Raw genomic sequence first — 12,760 nt, forward strand, 5'->3', positions numbered from 1 at the left:
GCTGAAGGCTGTGTAGGAAATGTAGGTATGGTACTCAGGTGTCTGATGCCAAGGAGCCTTGCCTTACCTACCTCATATAGGTGCATACCTAGATAGGTGGGGACCTGTGATAAGCACATGAGGAGGGTCCATAACTAGGTACCTTCCTTCCCTCACATCCATCTCTCGAAGTGACCTGACATTGAGGGAGGATCTGGATAGCATCCAAGGCTACCTACGACATCTATCGCAAGCAAGGTACGGATACCAGGCAAGCATTTGGTCAGGTCGTGTAGCGGGTGTCATAGGTTCTGTGTTGCTAACGCAAAGCTGGCGGTAGGCCTTGAACAAAACGCCATGTATACTAAGGTATACCTCTGCACCTCCCGCCTTCCATTGGTACGAGAAGTACCTCACATGTCGCAGGCGACCACGAAAGCTACCCACCTGCCACCCTATGGTACCTCCTCAGGTATTTAAGCATGTGCCTTGAGGATGATAATAAGGTAGACCGCTACGGATACGCGGCTGGCGGATACCCTCATGCCGGATCCAATCCAATGTGCGGGCACTTTCCCACGGGTAGCCAATTTTCCTACCTGTCTCGTAACAGTGCCTACATTTACTTGGACGCAGTTCCAATAGGACGGTGTCTCTGCCCGTCCAATTACTGCACCTCACCGCCTGTGTGCTTTGGACCGAGAACATGCACTCTCGAACACGTAAGTCGACACTTTCCTACGCGATTGCGGGAAGAAAGCAACAGGAGAGTGGCCACTTCGGAGGCTGCGGCCAAGTAATCGAGGGAGGCTGAGTGAGTTTAGCTTCGGCTCCTCTACGATCAAGGTGCCAGTACTCCCGTTTGTACGAAGCCAATTTCCCCTCATGACGCGACGTTGGAAGGGCGGGAAGGCTGGCTAGATTTCGCTGACTGGCTGGTAAAGGGTGGATGCCATACGGATAGAGGTTAGCACAGGGAAGAAGGACCCTCCCCTCAGTCATCCGCATCTAAATACTCAGGAATGTCCGCCTCTAGCTTTAATTGTTGTGCCTACCTATGCACCTCGCCAACCACTCAGATTTAGTGAGCGAAATGCCTTCAAGTGACTCGCCCATGGCAAATGTGTCCGAGTATGAGCTTGCTCGACGTTGTCTCAACCTTGGCGAGACCCTCACTGGCTTGCCAAGCAGCGGCACGCTTCCGATCTACAGTGCTCTTTTTACTCACACGAGAGCGCAAATGTCACCCGCCTTCAACAATACTAACGCTTCCCATCATATTGACCGCTGCCTTCGTCATTGGACTAAATCCAACCCATGCCCGATAGTGTTTGACCTCGAGACTATCGCACCTGGACGTGGAGTGTTTAGAGCGACAGGGAGCGCCAAGGCCAGACGAGGACAGACTATCCGTTTGAATGTAGCTGAGCATTGACACATCTCCTATCCGATTCCGAGCTACCTTGCAACACGACGATAACACTGGTTGAAATGAAATACCTGGATGACAAAAAACATGAAAATTTGCTACGCTGCACTACTGGAAACAATATGTTACAAGTCGACTCGAATGGCACGAGTGACATTAATTCTTCAAAGGGGTATCGGCTGTTTAGCATTCACTCATCCTCTGCTTGGCCGTCAACGTCACCGTCAACGCCACCGTCGAGGTCACTGTCAGCTTCCTCAGCACCGGCATCCTCGTGTCCTCCGTCTTGGAACTGCACCCGGACCACATCCATCGTCTCATTGCTCTGAGACGTGAGCCCTTCAACCTCTTTGTCCTTGGTTACTATAAGACCTGCCAGCCGCTCTCTCTCTTGTTTCTCTCTGAGCCAACCCGGCGGGAGGCCGGGCCCACTGTCAGCATTGCCATAGTCGCTTTTCTTGGTACCCTTTGGCCACCGACCCGGTCCACGTCCCGTTCCCCCCGTCTTCCGCCGTGACGACGACGACGAGCTTTTGCCCTTGGGTCGGCTCGACGTGGTCCGTCTCGCACTGCTACCACCGCCCGACCGCCGTGGTCTGGGGTTGCTACTCGCTGTACGTGCTACAGCAGGCCGTGTGACACTGGTTCGCGGCCGGTCCGAACGACGACCACCGGGAGGTGGGTACACCTCGAACCTCGAAGGAGGCACATCTTTGTAAGAACTGGCCCAGCAGCCTCCAGCAGTTTGTTCAGGAGTAGACTGGTGTACTTCGTTGAGTTGAGACGCCTCTTCGTGAGCCTGTTCCAGGCCATTTTCGCCGTTCACCAGACCCTCTTGATGTGATTCCGTCGATTCGTAGATGGTAGACTCCACCTTCGGGCCATGTACTCTTGTATCAGCACCCTCAGCGCTACTTGATAAGCTGCTTTCGGCGACCGGAGGTTTGTCCACAATGTCATTAGCCGCAGCTGCTTGTTGAGACGCCGCTGACGGTGCGCCCTGTGTAGATTTGTGGATCTCATCTTCTTCTCGTGGTGCAATCGCGCTGATAGCCGGGCCTAACTCAAAGTTGGTAGCATTGCCTCGTCCCATAACGTACGGAGTCCAGGTGAGCGAGTCTGGATTCAGTTTGACGTAGTCCTTGCCCTCCCATTTTGCTATATAATCGTTACAGTACGAGAGATCGACACGGAATGCATAAAGCTCCGTAAGCGGGTCACGGACGAGGCATCGGAGACCTTCGAGGGCAGAAATAACGTCGTCAGGAGTCAGTCCTGTATCGTCGGACATTTGCCGAACGCTGAGACCCGGTGCCGTTGACTTGTCCTCTTCGACATGGTCAAGGAGATATCGACAAAGTACCAGTCTCCAGTAGTTGCGGTAGGAGACGAGACCCATGTCCGAAAGAGGCTTTTCAGGTGATCCAGTCTTGCGCTCCACGCGGGTGAGCAAGTATGAAAAGTCAATCAGGAGGTTACCGTAGCCCTTTCGCTGGTGTATGGGCAGGGTCAGAATGCAAGAAACGTTGTTCTGGCTGCTGGCTCTTTTCTCCTTGGAAAAGTAGCCAACAAAGTGATAGCCTAGAGCATCGTATTCGCACAAGACGTAGAAGAGGAAAGGCTCAACATCGTAGTAAAGCGTTTTGGACCCCAAGAATAGCTTAGCGAGAAGGCAAAGATTCTGGCAATAGACTGGGTTCTTTCGCCCATCAACCTCGAAGACGGAAACGGATCCATGCCGGTATATCTCGTCCCCCGGTGGGTGTTTAGCTGGACACTTGAGTTTGTGACGCCAGGCGACGTAATCCGAGTTCATGTATTTCAGACAGAATTCGCAAATGTAGAGAGTGCGATTCCGACTATACTCCTCGGGATAGGGTGCGGCATACCAGGTATCGATCTCCCAGCCTCCGAAATCGATGCACTCAATCTGGCTCGCTGGTCCAGCGTTTTTCTTGGGCCTCTTGGCAGGTGTCGCTAGGTTGAGTTGGACGCTATGAAGACGAGCTCGCCATACCTCCTCTGCCTTTTGTTTGGCTTCATCAAATTTTCGACGATCATCATTGGTCGGTAAGGTCCTTGATGTGTCGGCTTCGCTCTCACTGAGGATGCCACCATACGGCTTTGTTCTCATATCGTCGGTTTCCCGGTCTAAGAAGGAATAAAAGGGATGTGAGTAGTCAGTGGAAGTGAATGAAGCTGACATGGCGGCAGCCAATCCATCGTGGGATGACGCGGCCGTGTCTACCACTTTCTCCGTTCGTCTTCGATTGGAGGAAGACTTTCTTGACAGGATTCGGCGAAGAGCGGATGGCTTCACACGCATCTTGATGATGGTGGACCGAGTCCGTCGAGTAACGGTAATTGCCTGTGACTTTCGGGGGGGGTGCAGGCGTAGCTTGCGTCGTGTATCCTTCTCCCCAGTTCCGTTCAGGCCGTCTTGTGCTGTGCCTGCCCCGTGGCTTGATTCCCTATCTTTTGATGTGTTTCGTCGGCGCTTTCTGAGCGACATGACAACCTCCTCAGCTTCGACAGACGACGTCTTGCGTTTACGAAGAACTCGAGTTCCATCCATGGGATCGTCGTTCAGAAGGAGATGGTTGAAAACCGAGTGAGAGTCGGGTTTGGAGGTGCCTTTTTGGGGCGGGAGCAAGTCTCGCGCTACTTGGGATGCTATCGACCGTCTAGACGACGGAGATAGCCCAACCTCGTGCTCGGCATCTGGCTCCCGCCCATGCTCAAGTCCAAGCTTCTCTGCATATTCGGGAGAAGCCTTTCCTTGAAACCCATCGGCAGGCGCATCGTCAACAGATGCGCAATCGGGGCACTTCCACTGGAAAGCAGCTACAGGGGATGATCAGTCAGACGCGATAAGGCTTGGCAGAGGAGGAAGGTGTATACTGCTGAACTCCTGGAACGCGCCAGCTTCTCTGGCGCAATGTTGGTGTGCTAGCAATATGTTGTTAGCTTTCTTCGTGATCTTGCTCCGCCCGAAGATGCAAAACACTTACAATTCTCGCCACATCCAATACAAGCCAAGTACTCTTCGAAGTCCTCTGCCGGGTCATGTTCTTCATCTTGCTTGCAGAACATACAAGTATTCATCGCTGCATCCTCTGAACCTTCCTCTTCATCTTCTTCCTCCTCTACGGCGACCTCGTCCCAGGCATCGTCTCCTTCGGATTCGTTGCCAGACTCGCTATGCGAATCCGAATGCTCGCTCTCCGGCTCATCTACCTCTTCATCATCTGTCTCGCCTGGCCTGATCTTAACAGCGCCAACGCCCTCTGCCTCATCCTCCTCAATATCATCTAGCAAACTGCTGCTGCGGCTCCGCGGACCGCCCGAAGCTTCATCTCCATCGTCTTGCTCCAGACGCTGATCCATGTCGGCGCCAGAATATTCATCAAGGTTCTCTTCTAGAGATTCCTGCTCAGACAGTTCGCTGTTATCGTCTGGATTCTCGGCCATCTCAATATCGCCATCCAAGGTGGGCGCGTCTCTTTCGTCGTCATTGTCGCCGACCGCGTCCGCGTCCGAAAGTTCGTCATCGTGTGCATTAAGGTTCGTCAAAGGACTTTCGGTACCCTGAGGCACCCCTTCAACGGGTACTATCGGTGCGTCTTCGATTTCGGCATCCTCATCTGAGAGAAGTGCGCTCTGCTGCAGCTCTTCCTCGGTGAGTTGCGCGCTTGCCATCCTGCCAGCGAGGCTCGAACGCCGCCAGAGTCTGTGAGTTTCGATTGGTTTTCGGAGCTATTATTTCAGAATCCGCCCGTAGCTGACAATATTTCGATCTTCGCAGCCCATAGCTAGCAAGGAGGGCAAAGAATCGAACAAAGCTGGCGCGCAACAGTTGTGAATCGGCTTGTCGTGAGAGAGTGTTGCTGTGAGAGATGAGCGCGTTTGGCCTTGAGCGGCGATGCGCGGCAGGGATGCGCAGTCGTCAATACAACACGGATGCTACCTCTGAGCTAAGGGTAGAACTCGTTGCCAATTGATCGGCGCAGTTCCTCTAGGGCTGTAGAATAGCCAGAAATGACTTCCAAGTCTTGTTGGAAGCGCAAAGAGTTGACAAACTGCCAGCTCACAGAGTGGCGCAAGTCAAGCCAAGGGATGCGACTTCGAGACCTAGCTTACCTTATGGCGCGTACAGTAATCGGGTAATTGAGTACTGTGCACGCACTGGGGTTGAAGGTGAGGTGCAAATGGCCTCGGGGCCACGAGGTGTGGGACCTTGGGAGCGCAATCTTCCAGGTTGGAAAGTGCTTCAGCTGGGAGGTGTGCAAGCTTAGGTACAAGGCAAGCCCGGGGAGCACTGCGTGATTCCCGTTTCAATCCAATTTCTCGCACAGTGACCAATAGCAAGCTGCTGAGACCCTACACAGTGCTCAGCCAATCAGCCTGATCGCAAAGACCTTAAGCACGAATTTGCTTGATCACGTGATCGAGAAGGTCACAGTCCGACGACCCGGCGCATCGGTTCCATCAATTGGCCAGACATTCTAAGGAAGCCGCAGTCCAACGACGTCAACTGCAGATACCGACGATTGCAAGCTGCATCTTTTGTCAGTCTTGCGCCCACTTGATACACTCATACAGACAACCAATAACGCCTTGCCGAACGGCTATCCGCTACCATGCCCGTCCCGTTCGAGACCCTGATTCCTTATGGAATCATGATCGCCGTAAGAGCTACCCCTGCGACTGCCATTGCGTCGGCGCAAAACAACATTGACTACCGCGACGGAAACTAAGGTCCTCTCAGATGTTCGGTATCACTGGTACCGGACTGCACGTCATCAAGGGCATCCAGAACGGTGGGAAAAAGCCCCGTTGGGGGTTGGACCAGTGGGATAGGGTGAGTACTTACGACCTGGTGTTGTTTCATAATTACAGTGCTAATTTGTCTTTCTTACAGCAAAGTACGCGCCCAGTCCGGTTGAACCATACGCTATTGCTCGATCGAATGCTAACTCGACGGCCACTTAGTGATGGACCGAGATCGTAGACTCACTGGCGATTTACGTGGACAAATCGGCAATCATGAGGCGCCTCCAGGCTTCGAGCTGAATCACCCTTGGAGAGTAGGTTTGTACCTGTGGGAAATGACTGAGCATGGGCTAACCATATCGTAAAGTTAGAGAAACGTATGTCGTAGAGGATGGTGGTCAACGAAAAATATGTATCCTACCTTACTTGTAAACCATGAGGGTTTTCACTGCCAGCATAGACTCCAGCCATCCAACGAGACAATACTTCCAGCACGGTTTCAAAGTCACTATTGCGTGCGATTATTCAGTCGATCGTGCCGGAATGTAAACGCGAATTCGCACCTAGGGGAGAGACGGGAAAGAGGCCATGCGGAGACATGGTCCTTGGCTCGCCATTCTGGAAATACTGGGAATGGAATGCTAACTCTACTAAATAATATCTATAAGCGAATCTGTGCTTTGTTTTTGTTTAGCCCGTCCACCAACAGGCAAGCTTGACAGATGGCTTGACTAGACATGTAGCCGCATCTCTTACACTTGCCCAACGTCTGTAGTGGAGCACTTGAAGTTGCTTGGCTCAACCTGGACTTGGGCGGCTCAGACCAATTCCGAACCGTCTTTTCTGTCTTTGGTGGAGGTGTGAAAACACCTGTGAAATCTGTCTCTTGGGATTTGGCCAGAGTTGCCTGGCTCAAGCTTGCATCCAAATGGGCGATTTCGGTCTCAAGGCCTTTACTCTGCTGCGAGCCACAACCAGAAGCAAAGTCATCCTCAGCGACACGGATAGCACTTCCTTTGCAGGCACAAGAGCTGCTCGATCCGCCCGCAACATGTCGAGCCATGTCCTCACCGCTGCGGACAATGTCCAAAATGGCACTTGGCCGCACCCGCTCAAGATTCTTGATCAGAGTGCGAGCAGTTCCACGGAACGCTTCGGGGCTGTAAATGCATTCGGTGCTGAAGTAGTCGAGCTTCTTATGATGGGCGTATAGCACGATCTCCTTCTCGTAAGAGTACTTGAGTGGTTTGCTGCGCTTGACGTCGCTAGTGTCGTCACCAGTGACGATACTTGTGCTGCGACCAAGTCGAGGCAAATCCCCTCTCAAGAGATTCATGAGAATCGTCTCAGCAACATCATCTGCGTTGTGACCGGTGACGACATGTTTAATGTTCAAAAGCTTGGCGCCACGGTCTAGTGCCTGTCGGCGGAAAACGCCGCAATACGTGCAGTTGCCCTTCTTTCCAATCACCTCGACAACCTGGTCCATCGTCCAGCCGTACAGCTGGTCATACCCCACTATAGTAAGGGGCATGTCGTACTGGACGGCATTTCTCTTGACGGTTTCCAGTGAATCGTCTCGGTAGCCTTTGATACCCTCATCGATGCTGAGGAGCACGAGATCTAAGCCGTAATTATACCTGTCGTTCAGGGTTTTGAGAACACTTGCTAAGACGGTCGAGTCCTTGCCACCCGACGCCCCGATGGCTATTTGATCCCCTGGGGAAAAGAGCAATGAGGAGACGATGGTGTGATGTACTTCCTCTTCAAAGACTGATATAAAACAGGCCTTGCAAAGCTTCTGATGGTTCTTGGGCCGCTTGACGAGAGCACGCTCAGCCTTGCACTTTGCGCAGAGCACCGGAGCCATCCTGCGAGCTGGACCACGCGGAGGAGGAAAAATAGTTTCTTGCGAGAAGGAAATTGTCGCAGACAAACAGTGTCGTGTCGGCGGCGGATCTTTTGCGCCAAACTCGCACAGGGGAGTTCGTCTCCTTAGTTGAATCGACAAGCTTCGAAGTCGATACCCCGCGGTGGACCAAACAGGACCAAACTCGGCTGAGCGGGACAGTAGAGAGCAGACTTTATGTGGATGGGAGTTTGTTCAAGTAAAGTCTGTAAGAATTTGGGTCGGTGAAAAAGTAAACAAGAAAAACAGGGTTATCGTTGTTGGATCGAAGTAACGGAAATTTTCGAGAATTGCATGTGTCGCCGTATGGCTTTGATGGCATTGGAGTCATCATCATCGGCCCCGTAAGTACGTACCGCAAAGTGGGATTCCATGCCTGGACCTGTTCGATCACTTGGTGGAAACCTGGGAGGTACCAGACCACCTGGGTTCTACCTAAGATGCCTACCTTACCTTAGGTTGCAGAAAATCGACGGGATTTTCTCTCCCCAAGACGTTGCTGTCTTTGCGATGATTATTCTCATTGTCACGCATCACCATCATCGGCTCCACCAATTTCGCATTTCTCCTGAGACGAATCCGGTCCAACAAGGAACATCGAGACAACAGGGGACAGTCTTCTGCCACCTTTATTGTCTCGAGCCTGCATTACCTGCCATTTTGTCCAGTGGAGCCGGCAAACGAGCAGATATAGGTAGCCTATAAGTACATTAACAATCAGAAAATTTGTCCAGGTTGGCCGTGACCACTCAATCGAACGAGTGGTGAGCAGTTATTGGTCGTCACGTAGAGATAACTTTGGCGGCGCCTCAGGTAGCTAACATACAAATTCTCGGTAGGGTAAAGATACTTTACCTGCCTACTCGGGTTGAATTTGTGGGATGTGGACATTGCCCTGTCCTAATATTGCACAACGTATTGTATTCTAAGTGTATCTTTATACCCGTGTAAAGTCTCATTACATATAATTTATTTAGTGATTTTGAAAGTGAGAATTCTCAATCTTTTTTTCTTTATCATTAAACATCTGTCCATAATATTTCATTTCAAGAGGCAAGAGAGGTTAAATGAGCTCAGGTTAGATTTTTTTTTTTTAAATAGAAGAAAAAGTAGTAAATAAGGGCAAAGAAGGTATAAAGGTCCAGGTCAATTTAGAAGACACATGGAGACCATTTAGTTAGAGTGACTGGTAGGCAATTATGACCCTTAGGCGCATGGTGTCAAAGCGCAAAACGGGACGTAGGCCCACATTATTGTAATGCCTAAGTGCGCTTGTACTGCTTATATAGGTACTTCGACACATTGAGGGTACACCCTACTGGAGGCGTTGTTGAAAACCCCCAACCCGGGTACGTGCGCTCACGGCGTAAATTCTCTTATCGGGTATCCACTTGTTCTTGCCCTAATCAAGTTTTTTTTTTTTTTTTTGGCTCCCACACCAACAACAGTTTATCCTCCTCTCCCGAGACGTGCAGTTCCCTCAACTGACCTGTCCCTCATCCATCCCCGCCAAAGGCAGTATCACGACAACCGACAAAATGGTGAGTACATGTTGAATGAAAAACGACTCTATCTGCCCTCGAGGCCAACATCCGGTTTCGCTGTCATGCGCGCTGCGATTTTCCATCTCGGCCGTCGGTTCTTCGCAAGCTTGCTTGTGGAGACGGGGCGTTGATGATGATTTGGCTGGAGAGGACGGCGAAATGCTGGATTCACCTCCAGTACTTCTCCGTCCTTCTCCTTAGAGATAAAGGAAGACACAAGTCAATTTGAACAATTCACTGATGTCTTGCTTTCTCAATGACAGCCTCCCAAGTCCGGCAAGAAGGTGGCTCCCGCCCCTTTCCCTCAGGGAAAGGCTGGCTCCAAAAAGGCTCCTAAGGTTAGTGACTATTCTCCAACATCGCTCCCGCAGCTCCGTCGATCGCTCACAATTGCTGCAGAACCCTCTTATCGAGCGCAAGCCCCGTAACTTCGGCATCGGCCAGGACATCCAGCCCCGCCGCAACTTGGCCCGCATGGTCAAGTGGCCCGAGTATGTTCGTCTTCAACGCCAGAAGAAGATCTTGAACATGCGTCTCAAGGTCCCCCCTGCGATCGCCCAGTTCCAGCACGTCCTCGACCGCAACACCGCCGCCCAGGCTTTCAAGCTCCTTAACAAGTACCGCCCTGAGACCAAGGCTGAGAAGAAGGAGCGTCTTGTCAAGGAGGCCACCGCTATCAAGGACGGCAAGAAGAAGGAGGACGTCTCCAAGAAGCCCTACACTGTCAAGTACGGCCTCAACCATGTTGTTGGCCTGATTGAGAACAAGAAGGCCTCCCTCGTCCTCATTCCCAACGACGTTGATCCCATTGAGTTGGTTATCTTCCTCCCCGCCCTCTGCCGTAAGATGGGTGTCCCCTTCGCCATCATCAAGGGCAAGGCCCGCCTCGGTACCGTTGTTCACAAGAAGGTATGTTTCAAACTCAGCCGGCACAGCAGCTTCCGTTATAGTATACATGCTAAATTATGACAGACTGCCGCCGTCCTCGCCTTCACTGAGGTCCGCTCCGAGGACAAGAGTGAGCTCTCCAAGCTCGTCTCCGCCATCAAGGACGGTTACCTCGAGAAGACCGACAGCGCCCGTAAGCAGTGGGGCGGTGGTATCATGGGTGCCAAGGCCCAGAAGCGCACTGAGAAGAAGCAGAAGGCTCTCGACAACGCCATCAAGGTCTAAGATGGATCTATACCCGGACTACTTTAGTGTATTAGGAGACTAGGCCACTGGAGGCTATTGGTTCATAAAAATTTGGCATGGCGTCGGGATGACTATTCTATTGGGTTTCAAGTTCATGCTTTGCTTCCATGACGTAGTGATCTCACGACTCTCCCAAAACTCTCCCAAATACTTGCGGACGTGTGTCCTTGCACGCTTGAATGTGGCGCCATCCTATATACTCTGCTTCTTCGCCGAACTAGGATGTTCGTGTGGAGTATTTATCAGTACGAAAGCTAACGAAGGCATCGTAACGAGAAAAAAAAGTTTCCGGCACATCGTTGGATCAAACTCAAACCTTCGTTTGCTTCAGCTGTCAATAACGAGCCGCTTAAACAACTGTTCATAGTCGTCTGTCACGGCGCGGGAACTAGGAAGAGCCGATTCAACTTATTATCACAGTGGACGATAGGTCTGCCCAACGATGCTGAGATCTACTTACCGAAGTCTGCCATGTGGTTAATTCCTCAAAGGCTTGGCGGGTTGCAGTCTGGACTCTGGAGAGATACGGCAGAGCGAGGTACTGTACCAATAGAACCGTAGAGCGAGTGTAGAATGGAGCAATCGGTCATAGTTGATCGGCGACAGGGGGTTCCACGAGAGACCCAGGGAGGCTCAAGGGTCCAAAAGCTCTACAATGGTAGTGTAGATCGATTATCGAAATACCGTACGATGCAAAACTTTAGGTGACTAAACATGCCAAGATGAATGTCTAAGAATACGCTCGCTGTAAGTGCGGGTTTGGTGATGCGACGGCCTCTTCGCGCGTACGACGCTGAAGAGCTGCTGCATGCCAAGCCGGCGAACTTTGTGGTGCGTTTCGCGTCTTGTATTCTGAGCTGAGCTTTCTAGATTGGTGCCTAGGTAGATACAGACAGTCCCGTTCTGGCCCTCCACATTCACCCTTTTTCTGCTCCTGGTGTCTCGCCTCCTCTTTGGCAAATGATCTCCTGAGAACGTCGCTTTCCATCGTCGTTGACCTGGACCGGATATCTGCCCGGGGCCTTCTTTGCAATCATTGTGTGCCCTGCCACCTTCAATCCCAAAGTTGAATTAGCCCCGGCCCGGTTTGTCTTTGGGATCCCCCCCTCTTTCTCTTTCCTCCCCCAGGACCAAAGTCGCTGCCACCGCAAATACCCAAAACGCCCTGCTTTTCTTGGCATTTGTGTGCACCTATACTTCCGTCTCTGGTGCGGATGTCCCGGTCTTATCCATGGAGCACGGCTGCGACCTGAGGTCTGGCATGCCCGACGAGGGCGGGCGGACCATGTCACAACGCTGCGAAGGTCAGGTAGCCTGTCTCATGACAGAACCGGGCCGTTTCCCCGGCCACATACTCTCTGTGGGGAACAGGAGGTGAGTGTACCTCTAAAAAGTGAGGGAAACCCAAGAGGTGCCCGGCAACTAATTATGCAGACATTCGTTGAGAGCATGCATCGCCTCGCTAACTGATTTAGGTTAGAAAACCAAACGCTATTCATAGTTCTACTTGCAATAAAGCTTGCTTTTCTCCTCTTACTCTATTTGCATCACCGTTAACGAAACGGTTCCCGCTAGACTAGCAGACACTGGCCAGGACTTCCACGTCCCCAAAAACTACGTCTTATTGGGGAACATCGCGGCCTGCATCGCAATTGAGGGCGACGCGCACCGAGACGTCAAATCACCGCCGATCACACCGTAGAGTTCTGAGAGGCGAATGAGGGAAGGGATAGGATTATAAAGGATGCCTTGCCTTTTGCGGCGGTATTGTGAGGGATGACACTGACAAGTGCTGTTTCATAGCCTGATAGCCTGGAGTCGCCCTTGGCTCAACTGTTTTCCTATGACCTCTCTGCCCCTCTGCCTCTTAGCCCAAGGACACAGAGCATGGATCATATTCCATGGCCGCATTAGAGACGGATGTTCAATATG

The 12,760-nt window shown here is 51.8% G+C and overlaps 6 protein-coding genes across 6 annotated transcripts; 4 read left to right on the forward strand and 2 right to left on the reverse strand.

The window, feature by feature from the left end:
• Nucleotides 1-1,598: 1,598 nt before the first annotated feature.
• Nucleotides 1,599-5,107, reverse strand: CORC01_11223 (MOZ/SAS family protein; the record flags this gene model as incomplete). Its single annotated transcript, XM_022622849.1, has 3 exons — nucleotides 1,599-4,252; nucleotides 4,310-4,357; nucleotides 4,420-5,107. 3 exons carry the CDS (start codon nucleotides 5,105-5,107, stop codon nucleotides 1,599-1,601), a joined length of 3,390 nt encoding a protein of 1,129 aa, XP_022470613.1.
• Nucleotides 5,108-6,048: 941 nt separating this feature from the next.
• CORC01_11224 (uncharacterized protein) lies at nucleotides 6,049-6,400 on the forward strand (the record flags this gene model as incomplete). Its single annotated transcript, XM_022622850.1, has 3 exons — nucleotides 6,049-6,096; nucleotides 6,177-6,269; nucleotides 6,335-6,400. The coding sequence occupies 3 exons, from the start codon at nucleotides 6,049-6,051 to the stop codon at nucleotides 6,398-6,400; spliced, it is 207 nt and encodes a 68-aa protein (XP_022470614.1).
• Nucleotides 6,401-6,402: 2 nt separating this feature from the next.
• CORC01_11225 (uncharacterized protein) lies at nucleotides 6,403-6,546 on the forward strand (the record flags this gene model as incomplete). Its single annotated transcript, XM_022622851.1, has 1 exon — nucleotides 6,403-6,546. One exon carries the CDS (start codon nucleotides 6,403-6,405, stop codon nucleotides 6,544-6,546), a length of 144 nt encoding a protein of 47 aa, XP_022470615.1.
• A 296-nt stretch (nucleotides 6,547-6,842) lies between these two features.
• CORC01_11226 (PP-loop family protein) lies at nucleotides 6,843-8,051 on the reverse strand (the record flags this gene model as incomplete). The annotated part of the gene is made up of 1 exon (XM_022622852.1): nucleotides 6,843-8,051. One exon carries the CDS (start codon nucleotides 8,049-8,051, stop codon nucleotides 6,843-6,845), a length of 1,209 nt encoding a protein of 402 aa, XP_022470616.1.
• Nucleotides 8,052-9,628: 1,577 nt separating this feature from the next.
• On the forward strand, nucleotides 9,629-10,807 carry CORC01_11227 (60S ribosomal protein L8-B; the record flags this gene model as incomplete). Its single annotated transcript, XM_022622853.1, has 4 exons — nucleotides 9,629-9,631; nucleotides 9,898-9,972; nucleotides 10,034-10,543; nucleotides 10,607-10,807. The coding sequence occupies 4 exons, from the start codon at nucleotides 9,629-9,631 to the stop codon at nucleotides 10,805-10,807; spliced, it is 789 nt and encodes a 262-aa protein (XP_022470617.1).
• A 1,252-nt stretch (nucleotides 10,808-12,059) lies between these two features.
• CORC01_11228 (uncharacterized protein) lies at nucleotides 12,060-12,530 on the forward strand (the record flags this gene model as incomplete). Its single annotated transcript, XM_022622854.1, has 2 exons — nucleotides 12,060-12,202; nucleotides 12,404-12,530. The coding sequence occupies 2 exons, from the start codon at nucleotides 12,060-12,062 to the stop codon at nucleotides 12,528-12,530; spliced, it is 270 nt and encodes an 89-aa protein (XP_022470618.1).
• Between the last annotated feature and the right edge of the window lie 230 nt (nucleotides 12,531-12,760).

This window comes from Colletotrichum orchidophilum (assembly GCF_001831195.1).
Source record: "Colletotrichum orchidophilum strain IMI 309357 chromosome Unknown Scaffold_119.1, whole genome shotgun sequence".
NCBI classification, from domain to species: Eukaryota; Fungi; Ascomycota; class Sordariomycetes; order Glomerellales; family Glomerellaceae; genus Colletotrichum; species Colletotrichum orchidophilum.